This window comes from Papaver somniferum, chromosome 1, assembly GCF_003573695.1.
Source record: "Papaver somniferum cultivar HN1 chromosome 1, ASM357369v1, whole genome shotgun sequence".
In the NCBI taxonomy this organism is placed as follows: Eukaryota; Viridiplantae; Streptophyta; class Magnoliopsida; order Ranunculales; family Papaveraceae; genus Papaver; species Papaver somniferum.
Window position 1 is genome coordinate 7,048,802 of NC_039358.1, and position 26,741 is coordinate 7,075,542.

At 35.6% G+C, this 26,741-nt stretch overlaps 2 protein-coding genes across 2 annotated transcripts; both read right to left on the reverse strand.

Moving 5' to 3' along the window:
* Positions 1 to 17,834: 17,834 nt before the first annotated feature.
* On the reverse strand, positions 17,835 to 21,649 carry LOC113278682 (alcohol dehydrogenase class-3). Its single transcript, XM_026527452.1, has 9 exons — positions 21,471 to 21,649; positions 21,233 to 21,369; positions 20,218 to 20,264; positions 19,802 to 20,127; positions 19,143 to 19,225; positions 18,968 to 19,043; positions 18,580 to 18,737; positions 18,320 to 18,481; positions 17,835 to 18,218 (listed from the first exon to the last, which is right to left on the reverse strand). The coding sequence occupies exons 1-9, from the start codon at positions 21,502 to 21,504 to the stop codon at positions 18,102 to 18,104; spliced, it is 1,140 nt and encodes a 379-aa protein (XP_026383237.1). The 5' UTR covers positions 21,505 to 21,649; the 3' UTR covers positions 17,835 to 18,101.
* A 2,264-nt stretch (positions 21,650 to 23,913) lies between these two features.
* On the reverse strand, positions 23,914 to 24,996 carry LOC113305624 (translation initiation factor IF-2-like). Its single transcript, XM_026554816.1, has 4 exons — positions 24,933 to 24,996; positions 24,792 to 24,834; positions 24,403 to 24,686; positions 23,914 to 24,290 (listed from the first exon to the last, which is right to left on the reverse strand). Exons 1-4 carry the CDS (start codon positions 24,994 to 24,996, stop codon positions 23,914 to 23,916), a joined length of 768 nt encoding a protein of 255 aa, XP_026410601.1.
* Positions 24,997 to 26,741: the final 1,745 nt, after the last annotated feature.

Genomic DNA, 26,741 nt, shown 5'->3' on the forward strand with positions numbered 1-26,741 from the left:
TCAAGAAGATGGATATAGAAAACATGATGGTTTTGATGTTTACTAAGTGAACGGCGTTTCCCATATCTGTCTGAAGGCCTCCGCCAAAATGAACCTATCCTAATGGATTGAGATACTAGTCTGACTAATATCAACACACTGGCATATACAAGGGTACCAGTGGTCGATAACCTAACTCTAGGTCAACACAACTGGCATATACAAGGGTACCAGTGGTCGACTTTATTGAATTTATTCCTTTTGGTCAAATGGTCTGGTCTCAATTTTTTTTTTTTTTTGGTAACTACCATTTTTTTTTTTCATCTCTTTTTCTTTTTCAACTTTTTTTTTTTCATGGTATCTCAATCACTCTAATTCACCCTAGCATTGGTAACAACTTGAATCGTGGGCCCCACCTATCACTTAGAGAAACATAGTTTAAAAACAAAATAAAATAAAAATAGAAGTGAAAAGGACTCAACGAGATATGGTGAAACTATCATGTTATTTCTAACACCTGAGCTCTGTGCTTTTATGAATAGACTCTTTAGATGTTTCCATCTAATCAGATTGGTTCCTCAAACTCCTACAATCAAAATGCTTCCATCCACTTAGATTGTTAGTGCATCCTAATAGCATAAATTTCTAGGCTCTGGAGTTTATTTATTCATACTGAACTAAAAGTTTCTCCCATACCCCCAAACTTAAACCTAACATTGTCCTCAATGTTCTAAAGATGAAATTAAAAGCATGAACAAGGAGAAACTGTTACCATTTGAAGAAAGAGTACGGAAGGATATTACCTGGTTGCATGAGATTGGGTTACCTCCCAAGAAGTGCTAAGTTTAAAGTCTTCAGCCAGACTAAGAAAAGTTTAGTCAACTCGAACCGTATAACAGTAGCCGGAATAACTGTGGGTCTTTAAAACCAAAAAGAGCTGACAAAAGGAAACTGCAGTGAACCAAGAAAATGTACAAGACTAGCATGCCCTTACCTAGTTTCCTGATTAAGATATCTATATCTAATTGTGGTTCAGGTTCAGGTTCTATAAAAGGGTCTAAATATATTTCTTTAGGCTGCAACTCCTCAAAATTGAGATCCGAATTATTAGGTCCTAGAGTCTGTAAGTACTTAAATAAGAACTTAGAAGCACAAAATAATAACCTAAATAATTGAGGATCCTCTAAGTCAATCAGGTTTGACTTACATAATTGACCACAGTGAGAGTAGTGGTCATTCTTAAGAAAATGTGTCGATTCTAATATCCTAAAGTAATTAGGTTTAGTCTCAGAACTTAATAATTGACACATTTGAAATTTATACGTTCCCACAATTGTTTGAAAAATATTTGGTGGGAAAACAAAGTCGATCTTAGTATCATAGCCTGGTCTAACCTCATCAACCAGAGGATGGGTTTCTAACAACTGAACTTCCTTATGGACATCACTAGGTTCAGGAAAACGAGTATGAAAGTAATCTTGTAAAATGGTTGAGGCATTGATGTCAAGTCCTAAGTGTGGGGACTTTCTGAGAGTTAAAGGTAAGGCACTAGGGAAGTGATAATCACCCCCAAACTTAGAGTTTTCAGTTTCTCTAGATAGACCTCTAATTATTTCTTGAATTTCCGTATCTTCAGAGTCCTTAAAATATTCAAGAGATTCTTCTAAGTTATTATCAGGTAGTGCATCTTTACTCATCTCTACGGGTCTATCTTCTTCTTCCAAGACTATTGTTTCTAAGTCGCTAGACTCTAAAACAGTATTTTCGAAATGAACCCGTTCCTCTAAACCACTATCGGCTTCGTAATCAAAAGGAAAAACTACATCGTCTAAAACGGTGGTATCCCTAATCAAATCCTCGTCCTTTTGAATAGGTGAATAATCATAAAAATTATTTGGATTTGAAGTAGAAATAATATAATCACTATAAAGCTCAATTGGATTACTAGATTCCTGATTACTATGCCTACATATTTCAGATTCTTCATCACTACTATCCTCATCATCATAATAGTACGAAGATGATTGAACCTTATCTAAATAAGTAGTGTTACCAATTATAACCTCGTTATCTTGATTATGTGAAAAAGTATCTTCATTCTCAAGGGTATTATTGGATACACTATATTGGCAATTCAAGTTATTTCGAGCAATACTTTCATTCGTCTCTAACTCAAGTCTACGTGTCGACTCAGCTATCCTCTCAAGGGTCTCTTCCAAAGAAAGTTCCCTTAGTGTAGGATCTAAGTTTTGAGTTAATCTATTGAGGATATCTTCTACAGATTCAGTTGTTGTTGCAGTTCTTTCGTCCATAACTACATTATTCACCTCATCTAATTTATACGTCGATTCAGCTAACTGACGTGATGACTTAGCTAAATTCCTGAGAGTCTCTTCTAGAGAAGGAATAGGAACTGAAGGATCATAATAAGGACTACTTTTCAAAAGTTTGATTGTATCCTCTAAAGACGAAGAACTAGTATTATAATCTTCTTGCTCGTATGACTGATGCGCGTGCGGATAGTAATTGGGCTCACCATGGTATGAACCATAACCTTGAAAAGGTTGGCGTCCCCAGTCACTATTCTCACTATGGTCATAATACTGATGATGTCCATATTCAAATTCAGGTCGATATTCATTGTATTGGCTTCTATCATACCAGTTCGACATTCTTAATTGCAGGGGAATTCTACGCAATCACAAACAAGTCCGACTCGACCAAATCAAACCTATAGAATCTAGCAAACAAAAGCATGATGGCTCCACTTGTTTTATCTAGACCAGCTTCTATTCCTTCGAAAAGGAATTCGTTACAATTTGAGCACACCCCTCTGGAATCAATCCGAGCTAATGTAAGTTGAATCGAGGCGAGGGAAGCTCAGTGGAGCTTTGATACCCAAGGCCTCACCGCTATCACAAGGCGGCGCAGTCACGCATTCAACTCACAGAAACCATCATGAACTTTGAAATGTGCTTAAAGAGCAACCAATATTTTTCGAACGAGTTTCCTATTAAGCTCGTTACCCTATTGGTCTCGTTCTATTCAAAATTTTAGGCTTAGGTTCGCGTTTGGTTTCGTTTTCCTAAGGCGGGGAAGAAGGAAACGGTGATGAAATCCGAGTCCTTATCTTGATTTGGCCAGGCCTTGCCCTTTACTAGGAAATTAAAACAGTCCAAATTCGTCCTCAATCAATGAATCACCTTAAGGAATACAGTAACTCGCTTACAGGAGATTCGCGAGTGTTTCGATGGACTTACCTCCCGTACCAGACGGGGGATGAACCGTTGAAGTCGACTCGGGCCACGACTCCTATGTCATGTACGAACCCGAGGGGCCGAGACGATATCGTAATCGTCGTCCTTCCCTGCAAACAGTTTGTATTTAAGGATACCCTTCCGTAGGGTTTAAAAAAATAATGTCCAAAGTCCAGAATAAAGTCCAAATAAAAAGTCCAAAATTACAAAAATTATGAAAAATAAAGCCTATTTACAAATTCTAAAAAAATATATAAAAGCTATATACAAAAAAAAAAATAATAATAATAAAAATTAAATCCTAAAAAAAAATTATGTCTTTTTTCTCTTCTCTTTTATCTTTTAGCTTTTAGCTTTAAGCTTTTTGTTCCCAAGTCCTTAGTATTCCACTTCGAACCTGTAAATCAAAGACACAAAAATAAACGTAAAAAGGAACAAATAATAGTAAAAAAATAAAATAAAATAATAAACCTAAAAACAAATCTATATACAAGTCCCCGGCAGCGGCGCCATTTGTTGTAATATTAAGATTGCGGTAAATACGGATTCGATGCTCGGACTTGAATAGATTTAAAAACAAAAATATATAAAAAATTGCCACAGGATCAAGAGATACTGGGACTCAGGATTTCACCAATTCTTATACTCATGCGATTCAATTATTAATTCTAGACAATTAAAGCTTATATTGATAACAAATATCGACTCTTACTTTGCCAAAAATAGATTTTGTAAGTATTATATGTAAATCATAAGCATGATGCATCAAGAATCTCATGGATTAAGCATACATCATCAGACAAAATCACAAATAATCAATAAAAATCATAATACCATTCATAATAGTGCAAATAGTCATTAAAGAATTAAATAAAATTACTCATGTATAAAGAATGGTTTCCTCCATCATCCCAGTATTGGGGTTTAGATACTCATAATAATCATGTTCTCAAAATACAAACTTGATGCTCAAAATATGATAAAAAGAGTGAAAAATATAATACACTGAAACTACGACCCACTTTAAGCGTCCAGAAAAGAACGATACCTCAGCGCTGCTGTTGATTAGCGACGCTGGTATTCTGCTGTTGAATAACGACGCAAGTCTGCTGCTGCTAGCACTGTTGAAGAACGACGGTCCTGGAGGGTCCGTTCTTCGTCTCTTCTTCCTCCTCGAGCAGCAGCAGGAAGCTTTCCTGCAGCTTCCTGTTCTTCGTCTTCCAGCCTCTCTGCTGCGTCTCTGTGGTCTCTAAACTTCCCCAAACTTCTTGATAACCCTTCCTAAGACTTTAAACAGCCTTTATATACACAATAAGTCGATTAAATATTCCCCAATATTTTCTTTTATCTCCTCAGCAAGTTCCGTGTTTATTTCTCTGCCAAACTCTCTTACGCAATATTCAGCAGTCCAAACCTTCCTAAAATATCTCCAATTTAGCGTATAGTAATTCCAGAGGATATATATTCCTTTTCCACGCGTAGAAGTCTTCCACAAATCTCTCAAAAATATTTGAACCCTAAACAGAGAGTTCGTGTCCTGTTGAACTTTGGTTGATTCTTCCGACTTTTCCAGCCCAATTGGCTGGGTCTAATTTGTTGTACTGATCTTGTTATAGTCTAGGAAGTCAAGTCCAGTGAAAATCCGGGCATTAATCTCCTTAAAACTCGCTTGAAATCGAACACAAAAAGTGCCAGACGTAACACTTCTTTTTCCCGCCAAAATTCAACATTTGAATTTGAGAAGGATGTCCCCCTAACCAGTCCCGGTCTCCCTTTAACAGATGCCTGGAAATGGGTCACCCCTTATTAATTAGGTTGCCCCTTATCCAATGTGAGAGTCCGTATAGTAGTTTTCTCCCACGAGCGCAAAAACCATTTTTTAGCCAATTTCGTCGTAAAAGCTTATTTCTCCAAAAACACCTACAAATAAATAAAATAACCAAATAAGTATAGAATCGAGCACTAACACTATATACAATTGAGATATATTAGACACATAAATGCGTCTATCACTAGGATCTAACACAACTTCCATAGACAATATAGGACTCAACTCCTTCCAATAACTATCAAATTTTGCTTGCATCTCTTTTACCATGTTCCTAATGAATTCAATATCATTTCTACTTTCTTTCTTTAGTAACACCTGAACTTGACAAATTCTTTCAAAATACAGATTGGAAGTAGGATACTTACTACCAGAAAATATCTTTGTGAGATCATGAAACACCTTGAGAAACTTTGTGACTACTTCAATTTGTTCGCATTCTTCATCAGTTGGACAGTCTTCATAGTCTGAATCTACCAACTTCAAATGAGAGAAAACTGGCTTATACAGGATACAACTATCTAACATAAGATAAGTTGAATTCCACCTGCGTAAAACAAACATTCAGTGAGTATATAATAAACATTAATACAATTACCTAACTTTATAAGTTATAACAGAATAGAAGTGGAATCCCACCTTGCCTTTACGTCTTGACGAATACCCCTTTTCATTCCAGACATTCCTAAAGTATTAACAATGTCCAAGAACTTTTGTTTTCTTACTTGGGACTTTTTAAGGGACTTCACTGACGCTCTTATCTTAAGCATGGATGGATCAATCTTCTTAAGTCCTTCTTTTACAATAAGAGATAAGATATGAGCACAACAACGCACATGAAAGAATTTTCCATCGTTCAACAAGATCTTCTTTGCAACAAGCATACTCTTCATAATTCCAGCACAAGCTCCGTTATTTGCAGCATTATCCAAGGTGATGTTGGATACCTTGTTTTCAATTCCCCAATTTTCTATCATAGCAAATAACTTAGCAGAAAGGTGTTTACCTGTTTTGAGGTAGTAGAAAGGAGAAAAGTTATCATGAATTTATATTTAATAATAAGATAAAGAAATAACAGTAAGTGCTTTACCTGTATGAGGTGGTGGAAGAGGACAAAAATTCAGAAGCTTCTTTTGCAACACCCAATCTTGATCAAGATAGTGTGCAGTTAAGCTTATATATCCAGTAGTTGTTACAGAAGTCCACATGTCTGATGTTAGACATATCCTACCTGTAAGGGTGAGTCATACACATTAGCACATCATATTAATCAATTACTCATACATAAAAGTATAAACAAAACATATGGGTCATTAGGATTTGAAACTTTGAATCATACCTGGAGCAAGTTTCAGTCTGTTGCGAATAACTTCTTTTTGTGCTTTATGTTTCTTTACTACATCGGCTTTCCCAGTATTCCTTGATATTGGTTTAGCATCCTCATTTAAATAAGTATATATATCCCTAAATTCTTTCCACTCCACCAAAGCAAATGGAACATTTCTTGCAATGAGTAATGCTGAAAACAGATCTCGTAATTTCATCTGATCAACTTTGCGTACGCGGGTAGACAACTGGCCATTGTTTGTAGATAATATCATCTGCCATACGTCCATAGACTGACGGTTAGGGAACGTATGCCTTTTCATGGCTGAGGTTCCACCTTTTTGGCTTTCATATTTATATCCTTCATTACAAGCCTTGCACACTCCATTCTTTGTTCCATCTTTATATTTAACAAGTTTAAAAAATTCCCAAACTTGGGATCTAAGTTTATTTTTCTTTCCACGTGAAACTGGTGCAGGACAGGAAGGTGCACAACCAACAGTTGGATCCTCATTCACAGAATCTAGCATCTCAACATCATCATCCTCACCATCACTACTCATAACATCATTATAATGGTCTTGTAACTCTTGTTCTTGTACACTTGACATACTGGACACATCAGAGAGAGTAACCTAAAAACAATAGCACAATTGACAGTCACAGACTCATAGTAACATTATCAGTTTATCACAATTCACAGTTTTACACACAAATGGAGAGCATAATACCATACACATTATTATCTTGAATAAGATGATATCCATCTTTAACAACCAAAACCCAGTCATGGACTTGGAATGTTGGATACTCAACAAAGAAACATCAAGCAAGGAAGTTCACATAATAAACCCCCACTTTGTTCTTTAAAGGTAGGAGGTAGCACACTAGCACTAGTCAGTAGTCAGTAGTCACTACTCACTACTCACTAGGTCTTTCCAAACATAGCATACAAAATTACAAATATACAAATACAATCATTGGAGAATGGAGAATTGAGATGAATGAAAATGTAAAGAAAGAACCAACTGTAATTGTGTCTGTAACACACTGTATCCATGCTCTAATTAAAATAAAATATGCACAATCACATATTCACATACATAAGCAAATCCCTAATTAAAACCACATAGTTTGAGCCTTTGAGGCTTTGAGCTAATAAAAACATCCATCCAAGATTCCTAATAAAACAAATGCACAATCACATATTCACATACATAAGCAAATCCCTAATAAAACCATAGAAAATATTAAATTCAAACCAATCTTTAATCAAGATGTTATACCTGAAGATCTTTGAGAAATTACTGCACCTGGAGGCTGGAGGTCTTCCACACAATACTAAAAAGAAGGGAACTTCAATTGAAACCTTAACAGAGAAATTGAAGACAGGAGTTACTGGACAATCTATCAAGAAATTAACCTCTAACAATTCAAATAGAATCAAAGTGATGGAGAAATTCAAATTACCTGAAGATTAATTTGCACCTGAAGGACTTCTACATTCAAAAAAAAAAAAATTAAATTCAAACCCTAACATCCAAAAAATTGAAAACAAAACAAAAAGAAATTAACTTACGAAAACCATAACATTACCTGATGAGTGATGAGAATTGAAATCAAAAATAGGGTTTTGAAGATACGAAGAGAAATAGGGTATGAGAGAAGGGGTTTCCCTCTTTCACTTTCAGACTTTCTCCCACACCCACAGTCCTGCTTGCTTACACAGAGAATACTCAAGAGCCAAATGACTCAAATCCTTCAAGATCGAAGTAGTAGCAGACGGAGAAGACGAAAGAACTTTTAACTTTGTCTGTGAACTTTGCCGCTGGGAAGTGCTGCGGACGGAGAAAAAAAGAGAAGAAAAGACGAAGTAGGGTTTTTTGTTTTTATACCATGGCTGCATGGCAGATGAGCGAGACACGTATAGTGACACCCGGCAAAAACGAAGTACGGGTTAACGGGTTAACCCGTGATTGTACGGTCCGGTCCGGGTTAACCCGTTTTTTGACGGGTCACCATTTCTCCAACCCTAACCCGGCTTGTTTAGAAACCAGCCGGTCCGGGCACGGGTTAACCCGCGGGTTTCAACTTGTTTGCCAGCTCTAGGCACGGTGGTGATGCTGGCATGATTGGCATGCCTTGGCGCGGAGACGTGGATGGCATGGCTTACCATTGGCATGGTGGTGCGGCTGGAATTATTGGCACGCCTTGGCGCGAAGACGTGGCTGGCATGGTTTTCCATTGGCACAGTGGTGCGGCTAACATGATTGGCATGCCTTGGCGCGGAGACGTGGCTGGCATGGTTTTCCATTGGCACGGTGTTGTTAGAATTAGGGTTTGGTACATCGAAACCCTAATTTAGTATTAAAATAGGTACCCCGGTAAATTTTACGTATGCGTGTTAAATGTTTCAATAAATGTGTCAGTGGCGATAGTGACGTCATGCCAGGTATAAGGTTTTACGGTTTTAACCCTGAGCTAAAAAAACACCATCAACAGTAAGACATTAGAAGTAATTATAAGTCACCTTTATCTAGATATTTTTATTAATACCTAAGTTACCCTCTTGATTAATTTTGGGTAATGATTAGTTTTAGTTAATAAAATTTAGTGTAATGATTAGTGAAATGATTAAGTTAAAGATAATTAGTGAGATTAAAAAATCAGATTTTTTTTTTTAAGAAGAAGTAAAATTATTGAGAGAGTAAAGTTAGAGAAGATGAAGAAGAAATACATTGAAAATAATTTTTTTTTAGTTCACTAATCTTGAGTATTCAAGTGATGATTCAATTTATGATAACTCATTTGAATCTTCATCTCCTTCCTCTCCTAGAATATTTTTTAATCTTCATAATGATCCAAATATGAGTTATTTCTTAGATAGTGATTGTATTTCCCCCCAAACTCAATCTCAAGAGGAAAACGATGGATTTTACCAACCACAATCGGAGGAAGAGTATTTGAGTACCCAGGTATGCTTCAAACTTAGATAATGTTGGTTGAATTGATCCAAATTTTCAAAAAATGTAAATTTTGATGGTAGATTTTTGCTTGTTCGGTTACCTTATGTGAATAACAGGTAACCTAACTCATTTGAAAGAGTAGTTCGGTTACTTTTTCCAAACACGCAGGTTACCAAACTCGATATTTAATGGAAGTTTTTAGTCGTTAGGTTAACAAACATGTTACCGAACTTTATTCATAGGATTTAATAGTAAAGTTTGGTGGGGGCGCTAATGTAGTACATCTTTCTGTTGTATCAACAATGAATGTTGATCCATTTATGTGGTATCAACTGTAACAGTTGATACCTTACGTACATGTCAACTATAACAGTTGATCCATTACGTTTTTTTTAGTTTATTTGTTTTACAAGTCTTTCCTTTTGTAGTTTACGTAGAACTCTTTCATTTAATCGTTTCTTGTAAGCCTATATAAAGGCTAGGTTTCTTGTTTACAAGAGGACATCTTATTATCAATATTATTATTATCAATTTTATTATCAATATATAAACCTTAGAATCTTGATCATCGAATCAATTTTTTATTAAGTTTATGAAGAAACTTAATTATCCCTTTCAATCCTATTCTGTGATACACTAGTTGGTATCAGAGACAGAGTTTTTAGATTTCTATCTAGAAACAGATCCTTCACAGCTTCCTTAACAACACTTAGAACCCTAAATTGCTTTTCAATGGCAGATAAAAATCCTAATCTAGATGAAATCGTAGCAATTTTAACAACTATTCAAACCGCTGTTACCTCTCTTCAAACCTCTGTTACCTCTCTTCAGACCTCTGTTACCTCTATTCAAACCTCCATTACCTCTCTGGGAACCAAGTTTGATACCAATAAAACTGACGTAACAAACAAGCTTGAAACAAATTATTGGTACACACTGGATTAAAAGAAAACGGCATGCCTGATTTAACTGATGATACACACGAAAGAGAAAAGAAGGATGGGGAAACTAAAGATGAAAAGAAGGCTGGAGAAACAGTAGATGAAAATAAGGCTGTAGAAACAAAGAAATTTAAGGAGACTTCTTTTGTTCAAAGCACCTCTATTCCTGGCCACGTTTCGCATACCATCCAACATACAGAGCCGGTGGAAGGTTTTCTTAACACTAAAAAAAACAAGTTCATGTGACTATCAACCTTGATGACGAAGATAAAGTCTAAGAACAAGAAGTTCAAAAGTGGACGGATGAAAAAAGATTAAACTCTCCTATGAATTCTTATGGAAATATACCAGAATACAAGTTAAAAGTTGAAACCTAGTTTTCATGGTGGTTTGCAGATTGAAGGTTTACTGGATTGGTTTTATGAAGTCGAATCTTTTTTCAAATTCATGGAAGTCCTTGGCTCTTCTAAAGAAAAACTGGTCGCCTATAAATTGAAAGGTAGAGCTGCAGCTTGGTGGGAAACACTATGTGAAGATCGGGATAAATATGATAAACCTCCTATACATACTTGGAAAAGAATGAGAGAATTATTACGGGACAAGTTTTTACCAAAATATTATAAGCAACAACTGTTTATCAAGCTTCAAAACTATCGACAAGGAGCAAAATTGGTTGAAGAATATGTAACTGAGTTATATGGTTTAGTTTCTCGTAACCAATTGAAAGAAACTGAAGAAAAATTGGTTGCACGCTTTATAGATGGGTTGAACAATTTAATTCAACAAGATATGGCACAATCGGCCTTTACAATGGTTGAAGCAATACAACAGGCTCTTAAGGTTGAAAGACGTGTGCTCAGTACTTCTCGCCAAACAACTCCAAGACAGGCTCGTTATCAACATTTTTACAAATATGCCATAACATATAACTCTTATGGTTACCAGGGTGAAAAAGGTTCAATAGTCGTTGTTGATCCATCTTCACAGGGATCAACTATCTTTGTTGATCCACACGATAGAAGTGCAAACCAACCATATCAACAACAACAAACTACTTTTGTTATTTCAGAACCTGCTCCTACAATGCATATATCATCTGCTAAGTCACCTCAGGATAATCCACAATGAAATTTGGTTCGTAATACTAGAGGTAATCAATCTCCACAAGAATTTCCTTCATTATCTAAACCTTCTAACCCGTATTCAAATTTTAGAGGAGATAAATGTAACAAGTGCAACCAACCTGGCCATACTTCTAGTGATTGTCGAAAGTTTCATGCTTACATTAATGAAGTTCAAGAATACATACAAGCAGATGAAAAATTAGGAGATGATGAGTTTAATTATTTGCAAGAACATGAGACTTATGATGCATATTTTATTGGAGTAATTCTCCCCATTTTAATCACTGAACCATGTCCTACTCAGAGACATAATATTTTCATATCTCATTGTTTCATTAAAGAGAATCTTTGCACCATGATCATTGACAGTGGAAGTACAGAAAACTATATTTCTGCAAAGTGGGTTGAGAAACTTGGTTTACCTGTTACTCTTCATCCAAAACCGTATTCAGTTAGTTGGATAAACAACTCTTCCACTCAGCAAATTAATCATCAATGTTTGGTTAAATTTTCTTTCCTTGGGTATTCAGATTATGCTTTGTGCATGTTATTAACATGACTGCAGCAAGTTTATTGTTGGGAAGACCATGGCAGTATGATGTTCGTGCTGTTCATAACTTCTATGAGAATACTTATACCTTTGTTCATGAAGGATTTACTAAAGTTCTATGGCCTTTACAATCTTCTACTTCAGTCAAGGAACCAACAAATAAGAAGACAGCTGCATTAGTTGCTACCATTGTTCATTATTTACAACCAACTCATTCTTTGAGTTCTCATGAAGCTGATAAACCAATGGTGGAAATTCCATACAAGGTACAACCTTTATTGTCTTCTTTTAGTGACTTATTTCCTAATGAGTTACCCAATGTTTTGCCTCCATTAAGAGATCTACAACATCAGATAGACTTTATACCCGAAACTTCTATTCCTAATCAACCTCATTATAGGTTAAGTCCTAAAGAACATGAGATTTTACAAGGTCAGGTTGATGATTTATTACAAAAAGGTTTGATAAGACTTAGCAAAAGTCCTTGTGCTAGCTAGTCCAACCTTTTGAGTACACAAGAAGGATGGTGGATATCGTATGTGTATAGACTGTAGATATTTAAACAGTTACTATACCACATTGGTTTCCCATACCAAGAATTGATGACATGATTGATATGCTTCCTGGTGCTAAAGTGTTTACAAAGCTTGATTTGCATAGTGGGTATCATCAAATACGAACCCGTGAAGGTGATGAATAGAAGAAAAAATTCAAAAAAAAAAGGTTTATATGAATGGTTGGTAATGCCTTTTGGTTTATCTAATGCTCCTAGCACTTTTATGCGTCTCATGAATCAAGTTTTGCAACCTTTTCTTGGAAAATTTGTCATTATTTATTTTGATGACATCTTAATCTTTAGCAACAGTAAAGAAGAACATCTTACACATTTATCTCAAGTTTTTAAAGCAATTCAAGACAATGTTTTGGATGTGAACTTAAAGAAGTGCACCTTCTTTACAAACAAAGTCACTTTCTTAGGCTATGTTGTTTATGATATTGGTACTTCTGTGGATGATTCTAAAGTTAAGGAAATTGTGGAATGGCCTACTCCAACTTCTATTCGTGAAGTAAGAAGTTTTCATGGGTTAGCTTCATTCTACAGAAGATTTCTGAGAAACTTTAGTACAATTGCAGCTGGTTTGACATACTGTTTAAAGTGTGATACTTTTGAATGGAATGAAGCAGCAGATAAGAGCTTTAATATTCTTAAGTAAAAATTGTGCATTGCACCTATTCTAGCTATGCCAAACTTTGATAATACTTTTGAGATTCATTGTGATGCTTTTATTGTTGGCATTGGTGCCGTGTTATCTCAAGAAGGATATCCAATTGCTTATTATAGTGAAAAGAGTTCAGATACAAGGAAGAAGTGGTCAACTTATGAGTTGGAATTAATTTCTCTTGTTCAAGCTCTTAAGAATTGGCATCCTTATCTTATTCACAGTAAGTTTGTTGTCAATACTGATAATCAAGCTCTTAAGTTTTTGAAAACTTTTACAAAAGTCATTCGAATGCATGATAGGTGGTTATCTACAATCAATCAGTACACATTTTCAATTAAACACCAGAGTGGAAAATTGAATCAGGTGGCTGATGCTTTAAGTAGAAGAGCTCATCTTCTTGTCACTCTCAAACATGAGAGTTTATCTTTTGATTTCTTGAATCTGTATGGTGAAGATAAAGAATTTAAGAATCTATGGGAATAAAGTGGTTCTTCAACAAGCAGCGTTGATGATTATCTTATTCAAGATGGTTTTCTTTTTAAGAGAAATCGTTTATGTATACCACAGTGTTCTTTACGTCTTCATTTGATCCAAGAATTACATGGAATTGGTCTAGGAGGACATTTTGGACGTGATAAAACCATTGCTTTGATTGAGGAACGTTATTTTTGGCCTTCGATTAAATGAGACATTCAGAAGTACGTACAAAAAGGCATGGTTTATCAGCACTCTAAAGGGAATATTCAAAACACAAGATTGTATACTCCACTATCAATTCCAGATGCACCTTGGGTGGATATCAACATGGATTTTGTGCTTGGTTTACCATTTACTTCCAGAAAGAATGATTCTATTATGGTGGTTGTTGATCGTTACTCAAAAATGGCTCACTTCATAGCATGCAAGAAAACCACAAATGCCTCTAATGTTGCTTATTTATTCTTCAAAGAAGTAGTACGTCTGCATGGAGTTCCCAAGATAATTACTTCTGATCGAGACACTAAATTTTTGAGTTACTTTTGGAAGTCTTTATGGATGCGTCTGGGAACTAAACTTCAGTATAGTACAACTACTCATCCTCAAACAGATGGACAAACTGAAGTTGTCAATCGATCTCTAGGAAATATGATTAGAGCAAAAGTCATTGGCGGAAAAGAGATGCAATGGGACAATTTTCTCCCCAACATGGAATTTTCTTATAACACTTAAGTCAATCGATCCATAGGTAAGACACCTTTTGAGATTGTTTATTCTAAAGTCCCATATCATATTTTGGATTTAGTGGTACTTCCCAGGCTATGTAAATCAAATGTTAAGGAAGATAACTTTGTTGAAAAAGCTTCACTCATTCATCAAGAAGTTAAGTCCAAGATTGAAGAGTCTAATCACAAGTACAAAGAGGATGCAAATCAACATAGAAGACTTAAGACTTTTGATGAAGGAGAATTGGTTTTAATTCATCTCAGAAAAAAAAGGTTTTCTACTCGTACTTACAACAAGACTAAGATGAAGAAATATGGACCGTTCAAGATTTTGAAGAAAATCAGTGATAATGCATATGTTATTGATCTTCCTTCAAATTGGAACATCTCTAATATATTCAATTTGTAAGAAATTTATACTTTTCATGGATAGAATGAAGTTCTTTCTACTCAATAATTCGATGACGAGTTTCTTTCAAGAAGAGTGGACTGATGTAGTACATCTTCCTGATGTATCAACAATGATTATTGATTCATTTCTGTTGTATCAAAAATGGTTGTTGATCTTTTATGCTATATCAACTGTAACAGTTGATCCCTTACGTACGTGTAAACTATAACAGTTGATCCATTATGTTTTTTTTAGTTTATTTGTTTTACAAGTATTTCCTTTTATAGTATACGTAGAACTCTTTCCTTTAATCGTTTCTTGTAAGCCTATATAAATGATAGATCTCTTGTTTACAAGAGGACATCTTATTATCAATATTATTATTATCAATTTGATTATCGATCTTCAAAACTTAAAATCTTGATCTTTGAATCAATTTCCTATTAAGTTTTTTCATCCCTTTTTAATCCTGTTCTGTGCTACACTAAACGCAATGTCACCGAACTTTAGGGTCTCAAAGTTCGGTTGGTTTGCAACCAATAACTAACCGAACTTTACGTAAAATTAGATTTAACGTAGTTTACAAAGTTTGATTGCTTCGCAACCAATAACTAACCGAACTTAACGTAAAATAAGATTTGAATTAAGTGTACAAAGTTCGGTTGGTTTGCAAACTTGAACCCAACATCATAACTAACCGAACTTAGGAAAAAAAAATCAAAATTTACAGTGTGTATTCGGTTACCTAGTTAAAAATGGAAGGTAGCCGAACTTTGTACTTGTTATTTTTTCGGTTACATGTCAACTTGATTTGAAAATCGAACCTTGAGTTCGGTTATCGTGATAAATTTTTCTTGTTACCGAACTTGTTTGTGATTGCCATTGCCGTTGTTTCATTTCTTGTAGACTGAATGCCCACCTATACTAATGGATGATCAACCTTCTCCGGTTGGTATTTTGTTCGAAGATACATCCCATCACTATGATTTAGTATTTAAAGAACCTATTGATGAGAATAATTGGTCTAGAGAGCATTCCAAGAAATCCATGGGCATATTAGTTTTGAATCGAAAAGAAAGAAAAACTCGTTTGGAAATGGTTTGTGAGAATAGTGGAGATCCGGATGTTAGTCACAAGAGGAAGATATGTTAGTCATATCTTATATACTAATATATATAGAAAAATATATGTCAAAATATAATAAAATGACTGAAAAATATTGATGGTTAAAATTCAATACCTTTGTCGCAAAGATCTTAGCAGCCCATGAGTTTTTGTAGCCAAGCAATACCTCCCCTCAATCTCTTGGAGTACCATAAGTTGGGTTCTTTGGCGTCAAATACAAATTGTCTTTAGGAATGTATGCATATCTAGCACAAGGCTTTTTAGGCGCCTTTTTAGTTTTTTTTTGAACAATTTCTACTTGTTCCTCTTCATCCGACTCCTCCTCTGATTCGTCATCTTCATTGTCTCCATCCTTATCTCCATCTTCCCTATCATCTTCACCGTCATCATTATCAACCTCATTTCCTCCTTCTTCTTCAGTTGGTTCCTCTCCTCCACCTTGATTATGTTCTTGATTAGCCATCTCTTCCATAATCTCTTCATTAACATGATTGATTACATTGTCAACATTATCTATATTGACATGATTGATAAAAACAACCGGTAAAGAACCACCTCCAGACTTAGTATTTTGGGTTCCACGCTTATCGGCACCTAAGTGTAATCTGCCTCGAGGCGTGGGAGTTCTCATATCTTCCACTAATCATTGGTTGGATTTTTTTTCCTTTGCCACTAATCAAGTAAATAAAAGATATTAGCTAACATATGGTTTCCAGAGAAAAGTTCAGTTAGTAAAGTAAATTTACGAACAAACCGAACTCCACATTTATGCAATTAGTTAGGAGTTCGGTTTGTCAAGAATTTTTGCGAACCAACCGAACAGAGTGGGCAAAGTTCGGTTAAATCATAACTCAACATACAGGGAAAAATAACATAGTTCGGTTACACTGGATTTTTTTTGTAATATGGGTAAAGTTCGGTTTCTTTGTAGTTTTAAAAATTGTTTGTGAATCAACTGAAGAGAGATGGACAAGTTTGGTTACACGAGAACTCAACAAAGGGGCGAAAATAACACAGTTCGGTTACATTGGATTTTTTTTTATTTTTTTTTTAATATGGGTAGAGTTCGGTAACTACATAGATTTAAAAAATTATGCGAACTAACCGAACATAATGGACAAAGTTCGGTTGTATCGTAACTCAACATAGCACGGAAACAAGCAGAGTTCGGTTACAAAATTTCAACAAACATATTTTGAGTAATAAAGGTGAAGTTCGGTTGCAAACAGTTTTAACATTTTTTGCCAAACAACCGAACTACGAGTTCGGTAATCTATATCTAAATTTCATGAAACCGAACTGTTCTTCGTGTTCTTCATATCAGGAAGTTCGGTTAGACAACAAGGTTTTTTTTGAAACTCGTTCTAACCGAACAACACACTGTAACTTTCATTTGAACCCTATTTTGATGATTTCTATACAATTAAACGAATCAAAATCAAATTAAAAGTAATGGGTTACATAAAAATACCTGCGGATCTTTGCCATGGCAGTTTCAGGGTTCTTCGGGCGTCTATTGTAGCCGATTATGACTTCATTTTCCGGTTCCACTTCTTTACGAATCTCAAAATCACTTGGCTGATTTGCTAGATGTCCTAATGGGGGACCTGTTCCTGGGAGTCGACTGGTTTTCTTTCGACGAACCATTCTTATACTCGACTGATTAACCGACGATGAAAATTTTATGAATCGACGATTAATCGATAAAGACGATGTTAAAAGGAGGAAGAAGAAGATTTTATTTTTTTTCTTTGGGCGGCAGTAGGGTAGTCTGATTTTGGTTTTTGTTAATAGATTAAATTAAGTTTTTTTATATTTTGGTAGTTATTAGTTTAGTTATAATCTCAAAAAATTAGGGTTAGGGAGATGATTAGTAATGTCTACACTTTAGGACATCCCTTATAAGTATAGGGTGGATGGCCTTATAAAACATGGTCCCCTCATAAAAAAGGCTGGTCCCCAAAAAATCGTTCCCAGGTACACTGTATAGTCTCAAGACGAAATAGGATCCAAGCCCAACACAAAAAGGTCGACATGAAAGAAAACACAGTTGGTTGTTTGTAGAGTAAGTTGATAACCTTAGACATTAGACTTTAAGCTTGAAATGAGAAACAGACAGAAGAGACTGACACTAGAGTTTTGCTTTTACATATAAGGCATGATTAGGGATCAGAAACATCTGAATCACCTCAAGGGTGCACTTCAAGTACACATCGAAGACAACCTCCTTCATGCATCAGGTCGAAGGCCTTATTGATCTCACCAAGGGTCAGACTGTGAGTTATGTACTCATCAACCTTGATTTCCTGTAACAAATTATAATCAACTTTAATCATATTAAAATCCTATTTTTTTAGCACCAAAGCAGGATGTACATCATTACTTTTGAAATTTTGGAATTTAGTACCTTCTTCATGTACTTTTCAACAAGCCATGGTACTTGAGAACGACTCTTGAATCCACCAAAGGCAGTTCCCTTCCAAACACGTCCAGTGACTAACTGAAAAGGGCGAGTAGATATCTCTTGACCTGATGCCGCAACACCCACGATAACTGATGTCCCCCAACCCTAAAAGTTTAAGCCAAACAGAAAGTGTCAGTCTCGTATAGTTGCCTGCACTAAGTTGGTGTGATGGGGCCACTGAGAACTCAGAGCTGGACCTATACCTTATGACAACACTCCAGAGCAGCTCTCATCACGGACACGTTACCTATGCACTCGAAACTGTAGTCAACTCCACCATCCGTCATGTCAACAAGGACTTGCTGAATAGGTTTATCATGGTCCTTTGGGTTCACAAATTCTGAAACCCCAAAATTCTTTGCTGCAAACCTCACAGTTGAAAAACACACCTCATACACAATTCATTCGCTATTTCTAGAGATAAACTCACTTCGTGATAATACATTGGAACATTGCATTTTTGGTATAAAGATAAGACAACCACAAAATTGGCGGACATAACAATGATGAAAAGCAAATATAAACTTCAAAAAAAGTTGATAATCGGCAAGTATAATAGCTACACTAACAATAGTGTATCCAGTACTGTACCTGTTTCAAACTTTTTGCTGTCAATGTCAACGCCAATTATACGTGATGCACCAGCTGCTTTTGCGCCCTCTGCAACCTATTGAGTAATAAACAAGAAAGTAGATACACGTCAGTGAGCTCTCCCCTTACGCTATCTACCATTCCAAACTATTAGGTGTTTAAGTTCAGCAAGTACAGCTAGGCCAACTGTCCCAAGACCAAAGACAGCAACATTTGAACCTGCCTCAACTTTAGCTGTATTCCAAACTGCCCCAAGACCTGAAATAAAAATTGACTTAGAAATGGAAAAAAAAAATAATCAAGGTAGACTACTAAGAACTGAGGGAAGTAGTAGATTAAACTCAGAAATACAAATACATATTGGGTTTTAGATGTTTCAAGGTGACAACATTATAATTCTATAAACTGGATTATGGAACCTATAACCACAAGGTAAAAAGAGAAAACCAATCGTGTGTTAGGACTAAAGATTGATGAGTCTAGTAATTACTGAAGCAAACAGAAATCAAAAATATGCTTATTCAGTGAAACAAAATATGAAGATTATAACGTAGTTGACAATTTTCTCATGATCACCTTCATCCACTATCCAACATTGAAGAGAGCCACTTGCTGTTTAAGCTCAAGCATAATATATGGTAGTAGAAAATATCAATTAAAACTTAAAAGGATGTAAAGGATTCATATTTAGAACTACAAGCATTAGCATCACGACAGTTTCAATATAGACCTACCATGTACAGAAAGTGGCATTCAACTAACAGCTGACAAAGCTACATACAGATACATGACTTTCTATAATTTGCGCATGTATATCAGGCTCATAAGACTCACCAGTGGGAACACCACAACCTAGCAGACATACTTTATCTAAAGGTGCACTTGGGTCAATCTTTGCAACACTGACATCATGTACAACAGTGTACTGACTAAATGTTGAGGTTCCCATAAAATGATAGATGGGTTTTCCATTCACTGAGAAACGACTCTGGCGATCACTCATCATAACGCCAACTCCAGTAGCAGACCGGACTTTGCCACAGAGATTTGTCTTTCCTGATTTACAGAACTTGCATTCCTTGCATTCTGCTTGGTAACAAGGGATAACATGGTCCCCAGGTTGAACTTCAGTAACTCCTTCACCAACACTCTCAACAACCCTGTCCATGTAAATTTTTTACACACACAAGTTCCGGTAAGTAATTTTAGTCTCAGTATAAGATTGTAGATATCATATATAAGACACGTACCCAGCGGCCTCATGACCAAGAATGCAAGGGAAGAGTCCCTCAGGATCCTGCGTGCATATTTATTGGAGTCAATACACATAGTGACAAAGACAAAATGTTTACAAACTTCATTTACAGTGTATGGTATTTTATGATAATCCTTACTAATATAGAACTATCATTCTTCACATGGTTGAAGTTCACCAGCTAGCTATAAGGAACTACTCATGTTTGAAAACCAGTGATATTCCAAATAATTCTAAATTTATGCATAGATCCTGGAAACACTCATCTCGTAATATGCCCGCGGCACTCATTTGTGCCAACAGATAATACCATTGCACTGTGATTCTTGCCATATTCTGATTTTGCTTTGAGTGGTGAACTATTAATGATAAGAAAGAAAAAAGAAAACACAAACTGTATAACCACACGCCACCAAGACATACGTCGTAGCTCGTAAATGCGGCAAGAACTTAATCAAGCATATGGGCAAAATACAAAATCAAGGGCTTCTATGTTGGCCCTTGTGGTTGTTATGCAGAACAATCATATGAAATCATTAGGTTAAAAGCCGAAGGCGACACACCATAAACCCACAGTATGCTTCAAAATAAAATAAACCATTAGTAACTTACCAAACCACAGTATGCTCATAAAGCATTTTAAGAAACTGCGAATTTCAGCGAAGACTAGTGCAAACCACTTCCCTACCTACCAAACCTCAAATCCAATTACACTTAAAGAAACGATAGCACAGATACATCATATGAAAATTTCCTCCTAAGGTGGCTCAATTAAGTCAAGGATGCAATTTTTGGTAATTATAAAACCCAACTTAGATTATATTACAAAAAACCATCTGGATCTGTTTGAATCTTCCGGTTAGATTTTATAAGAAAGGGGTTGACTGATTCTCATCATAATAATAAAATTAAGTTGCTTTAAATCCTATGAAATCCAACAAAATTTCAAGAAATTAAAATAATAAGCTTAAACGCATTGCGCCATATTGAAATTGAATAGGAAGTTATACCTTGCCACTCCATGTATAAGCATCAGTGTGACAAAGAGCAGTATATAATATCTTGATTCGAACTTCACCAGCTTGTGGTGGAGCTACCTGAACATCTTCAATCACTAATGGCTTGTTGGGTTCCCAGGCCACCGCAGCTTCACATTTCCAATACAACCAAACGCAACATATAATCATAATCAAAACCCCCAAATCGCGTATTTATATATACCCAATGAGAGAGAGAAACAGAGATTACCTTTGCAGGTGATGACTTGACCTTGAGTAGCCATGAATACAGAATGATGATTCAACTCTCGGATCCTTAATCACACCTAAAGGTTTGTAGAGATAGAGAAGTGGAAAATGTGAGACTAAAACAAGAGAGAGACTGCTGGTTGGAGTCGGTATTAGAAACAAACAAACAACAAAAGACTGATGGATGTTAGGCTCCACCTAGTCCTTCGTTTCTGAACCGTTTTCCTATTCTGTAGAATTAGGTTTTTTTTCTATTTATTTATTTTTACTAAATTCGCACTTAATCGGCGCATCCCGTCTGTATCACCCGTTGATCCGCGGATGTCAAATACGTGGGTGATTGGGCCGGACACAGTTGGATTTTCCAAATCCGCAATTTTGATGGATTGGATGTGGGTGACTCCTAATCCGCATCCGTCCGTCCGTTGCACACCCCTAGGCATATAAAATGGTGAATAGGAATTAATATTATAGTGCATTATTGTTGGGCTTTAGACACTCCAGTACGGTCCTGCCAAGTCTAGTACTAAGAGGTCCAAATTTACACAATGAAAAACGAGTTAGTTTTTTTTTTAATCAACAATTCAGCTTAAAACTCTGTTTCTCATGCTCAAAATGATCCTCGAATAAAAATCGTATATTCATTTATTAACAAGCCATTTCTTCACTTCGTTGTTCTCAATCAGCAGAGCTTTGCAACGAGAATCAAGTTTGTTACTCATTTCAAATACAAAGATTTTTGTTTCAATCTTTTGTTCTTGTTGTAGTTTGTCTCTGAAACTATCGAAATCGATCAGCGGTGAGGTTTATGTACATACCAGATAAAAAGGAGGAGATTTGGAGCTTCTTCATGTGAGAATCAAGATTCGTTTGATCAATTAGCTTCAGGTTAGTATTTGAACTACTTTGATTACTATTTATCCATTAATCTTTTATTCAATTTCATTTTGTGTTCGAGTTTTATCGGTTTCGCATGTTGACTTTTCTGAATAATCAAAAATCTATTCGACCTCCTGTCACTACTTTCAATTTATTTAATCAATACATTTATTGTTTTTGTGTCTTGATGATTCAATTGTTTTTTGAATTATTTCAATTTGATTTTGTTTTGTTTTAGGTTTTTTGATTTTTATAAAACTTTGATTTTTCTATTGTTATTATTATTAGGGTTATTTGGTTTTTGGCACTTACATTTTGACCAACATTAGTGTTTGGTCTAATTTTTGTCCAAGTTAGTGCTTGGTACTTGGAAATGACGTTGACCCGCGCGGACTAACTAAAATCTTGACTTCTGTTTAGTATATATTTTTATTTTTAAAATAATAATAATAATTACTTAACGTCGTTAACAGCGCCGTCAACACGTGATTTTCTTAAAAAGTCACATGACTACAGTTTTATTGGATGGTCCAGATTCCCTAGGTCTAACGGCCTGATTTTTATTTTTTCAAAAAATATGACCGTTTGGTCATTACCTATAAAAGCACCTTTTCTAAGTAATTTGTTCTATATTGTTCCTAAACTAACAAGCAACACTAACTTATACAACAAAAATCCATTCATACACACATAGTTTATAAAGATAAAAACTTTGAAACTGTTAACAGTATGTTCATTAAGCAATAATAGTTGAGGTTCCAAACAAGTTCAGAAACTTAGGTCTAATTGTTCATAAAGATGAAAACCTAGATACCGTCATATAGTAGTAGTTCATAAAGCAAGCAACTGCATATGTTGTTCAAAATAGTGAAAATGTGGACTTAAAGCATAAATGATCATTCTTCAGTAAAATCAATTGTGATTCCATTGAGGGCATTACCTATAACCCTTTGGATCCTTCTACTCCTTCTTGGTGGTGAAGGCAATACAGGTTCAGCCTCATGCTCTGACTCAGGTTCTGGTTCAGGTAGTGGTGGCTCAGGCAGCACGGGCACATGAGTTAGTCTTCTCCTTTTCTGTTGTGCACCACCACCTCTGGTTCCAGCACCACCACCTATGGTTCTAACACCACAACCTCTAGCACTACTACCACCAAAATTTCCTGTCATAAAACAACCATCTAAACCTCCAGTAGGCATTGCAGCTACACATATGGATGTTGCACATCAAAATGAATTGGTTCTTGCAAAGCATCAGGAATGGGTTTTTGTGGCACAGTAGCAGATGGTGCAGTCTAATAAGAAAATACCAGAAAGTTTGCAGGGATTAACACTTGAAGGGATTAACTAACCTAACACTTGAAAAATAGAAGTATGGTGTCAATTTGCAGGGATTACCTGAGCCCTTCGGGTCCTTGGAACTGCATCCTCACATAGAAAACCTATACCAAATATGCGCCCTCTCTTTTTATGAACACCAAACGGCGAACCCCTCCTTCCACCTATACCCCCACCTCTAGTACCTGGAGTCCAACCACCTCTTCCGAAAGATCTTCCAGGAGGGACTTAAACTGGTGCAGCTGGTGCAGTTGTTGATGGTGCAGTTGGTGCTGGTGCTAGTGCAGATGGTGCAGTTGTTGATGGTGCAGTTGGTGCTGGTGCTGGTGCAGTTGGTTCAGTTACATCCCCAAAGATCAAGTATTCAGCTCCTCTACCAACTGTCCTGCCACCTCCTCTACCACCTGTCATTCCACCTCCTCTTCCACCTCCTCTGCCAACTGTCCTTCCACCTCCTCTGCCATCTGTCCTTCCACCTCTTATGCCACCTCCTCTCCCACCTGTCCTGCCACCTCCACTCCCACCTCCTCTTCCACTATTCTGTTGTTCATTTAGATACTCTACAAAATCCGTAGTTGGATTCCTCATCACTTGTGGTTCACCACCTGCAAACAAAGAATATCATTAAAGTTAGTCAAAACAAGACAAAGATAAAGATAAAGATTTCCAAAAAGATAAAGACAAAGATAAACACAAAAAAATATAAAAGTTCACCACCTTGGGCAGCTTCAAAGTCAGCCTTTCTAGGACAACCCCTCTTGTTGTTCCCAAATTCCAAACATAATTTACACTGCTTTCTCTGTCTATTTCCAGCTCTAGCTTCATCTGCATCTCTTCTCCTTTCAGTTCTTGGTCTGCCTTTCTGCCTCTCATATGGTGGAGGTTTTACTTTATGTTGAATTTCATCTAATGACTTCCATTTACATATATTTTCCACTGGACCAACCATTCCAGCATATGTGGTTTTGTACTTGTCCACATGATGATATTCATCAACATACCTGCAAAACAAGAAGAAAACAACAACAATATTGATTATAGATAAAGTTGTTAAACATAAAATTTCATAAAAAAAAATAATTAAAGACAAACATGAAACAACTTACTCTTTCCAGTCAGCATTTCTTTTGAAAAATGAAGCATTGATTTCTGTTGAAATAGCTTACTCTTTCCACACACATTAGATACCTAAAGTAATGTTGAACATACAAAATCATAAGTTAAACAACATTTGTAAACACAATTACCTTGCTTTGGCAAAGAACCACTTCTCTGTGTGGAAACCAACAAAAAATCCGACAAAGTAACCATTAAACAAACAAACCCCACGTTCTATTTCCCCTTTAAAGTCTTAAAAAGCACCCAATTCCAAAAATCCCCAAATTAAAAAAAACCCTAACTTTATGAAATCGAAAATGGAAAGAAATCAGACAAAACTTGACACTTAAATTACTCTAATAGGATCGAATCATATCAAAAATAATGAATCTAATGCATAAAACATACAAAATCGTACACAAATCATAACACTTACCACTGTAATCGATTGCACAGGTACACAAGAAGTTCTTTTCACCAAAATCTTCCAAATATGTCTTCAATAACTAAAAGAGAGTAATAAAACCTAACAATAATACTTGATTAACCTAGATTCAACCACGATCTGAATCTCTCCTAACATTTTCTTCGCTCTTAACTCTGATGGTGGCTGGTAAAAAAACTCACTAATGAAATTAGGGCAAACATCTTTTTCGTTTATATCGATCAGGTAGATTCAATCTTAGACATTCATCGAGTAGAGACTGCTATTGCACGTACACGTGTTAGATGGGAAACTCTGTTAAGGACATGGTTTGTCATTGTTGGTAAAGTTATTTAATTTTTGGTAATTAACTATTTAATTCACGGAAAAAGAACCACGTCATCAAATTGTTTAGTCAGCGCGCGTCAACGTCATTTCCAAGTACCAAGCACTAACTTGGACAAAAGTTAGACCAAACACTAATGTTGGTCAAAATATAAGTACCAAAAACCAAATAACCCAAACCCTTATTATTATTATTATTAATTTTTTTTAAGCGTAATTCGATTATTAGGGAATGTAATTCTTATACAGTTAAACCTCGATAAATGAATGCCATCGGGACCAACAAAAAATTTCATTTGGCGGGGTTATTTATTTATCGATAAATGTATATTTATTTATTTAGACGGTATTATTCTAATTAAGAAGTTAAAATGTATAAGAGAAGATCGATGTACTAATTTACCTGGAGAGTATTGGTCAAAATTCTTACTAATAATTCAATGGTCGTAGAAGAAAGGTAACCAAGGATTAATTGGTGTCATTTTTAATTTACGTTATAGAAATGTGATGGACGTCGAACATCTTTTAAACTATCCTAACGAAAATAATGCAATTATTGAATCTCCAACAGACGAAGAAATTATTGAGTCAGTAATATATGACGTGAATGATCCTGAACCAAATGATATAGTAGCATCGTACCAAATATGTAATTCAAAGATGCCTTTCAAGCGATGATCACCTTAAAAAATTACTTGCTACAACATGAGCAACATATTCCAGAAATTATGCAAGCATTACATAAAATTAAGGATGCAGTGCATTTTGGTTTTGGTGGAAGAAAAAAACAATCAACCATAAATGAAGAATTAACTTCACATTTTAGTTTATTTCTACATATATTTTTATGTAAAACTTATTAATTATGTATATTGGTTTATTCTCATATATATTTTTATTATATGAAATTCAGTGATTATTCGTTTATATTTCTACAGAGCCTTTAAGGATTCAATTTTTTTTATTCATTAATGTATTAAGCGAGGTTATTCATTTATCCCCTTGGCCCAAGTCGGGACCAGAAAAAATTATTCATTTAGCAAGGTTATTCATTTATCGAACATTCGTTTATCGAGGTTCGACTGTATGTGATTGAGATCCTTGATTATTTTTTTCAGTGGTGTGTTTTGTTGATTTTTATATCTAATTAATTTATTTTTCAAGTGGAACTCAAATAGCAATATTCTGT

Coding starts and splice junctions, on each gene's coding strand:
- LOC113278682 (XM_026527452.1), bottom strand. CDS start 21,504: ATGGCTACTCAAGGTCAAGTCATCACCTGCAAAG. Junction 21,370..21,470: donor TCAAGTCATCACCTGCAAAG/GTAATCTCTGTT, acceptor GGAAATGTGAAG/CTGCGGTGGCCTGGGAACCC. Junction 18,482..18,579: donor CTCTGGAGTGTTGTCATAAG/GTATAGGTCCAG, acceptor TTAAACTTTTAG/GGTTGGGGGACATCAGTTAT.
- LOC113305624 (XM_026554816.1), bottom strand. CDS start 24,996: ATGGTTACTTTGTCGGATTTTTTGTTGGTTTCCACACAGAGAAGTGGT. Junction 24,835..24,932: donor TGGTTCTTTGCCAAAGCAAG/GTAATTGTGTTT, acceptor CTATTTCAACAG/AAATCAATGCTTCATTTTTC. Junction 24,291..24,402: donor TGACTTTGAAGCTGCCCAAG/GTGGTGAACTTT, acceptor CTTTGTTTGCAG/GTGGTGAACCACAAGTGATG.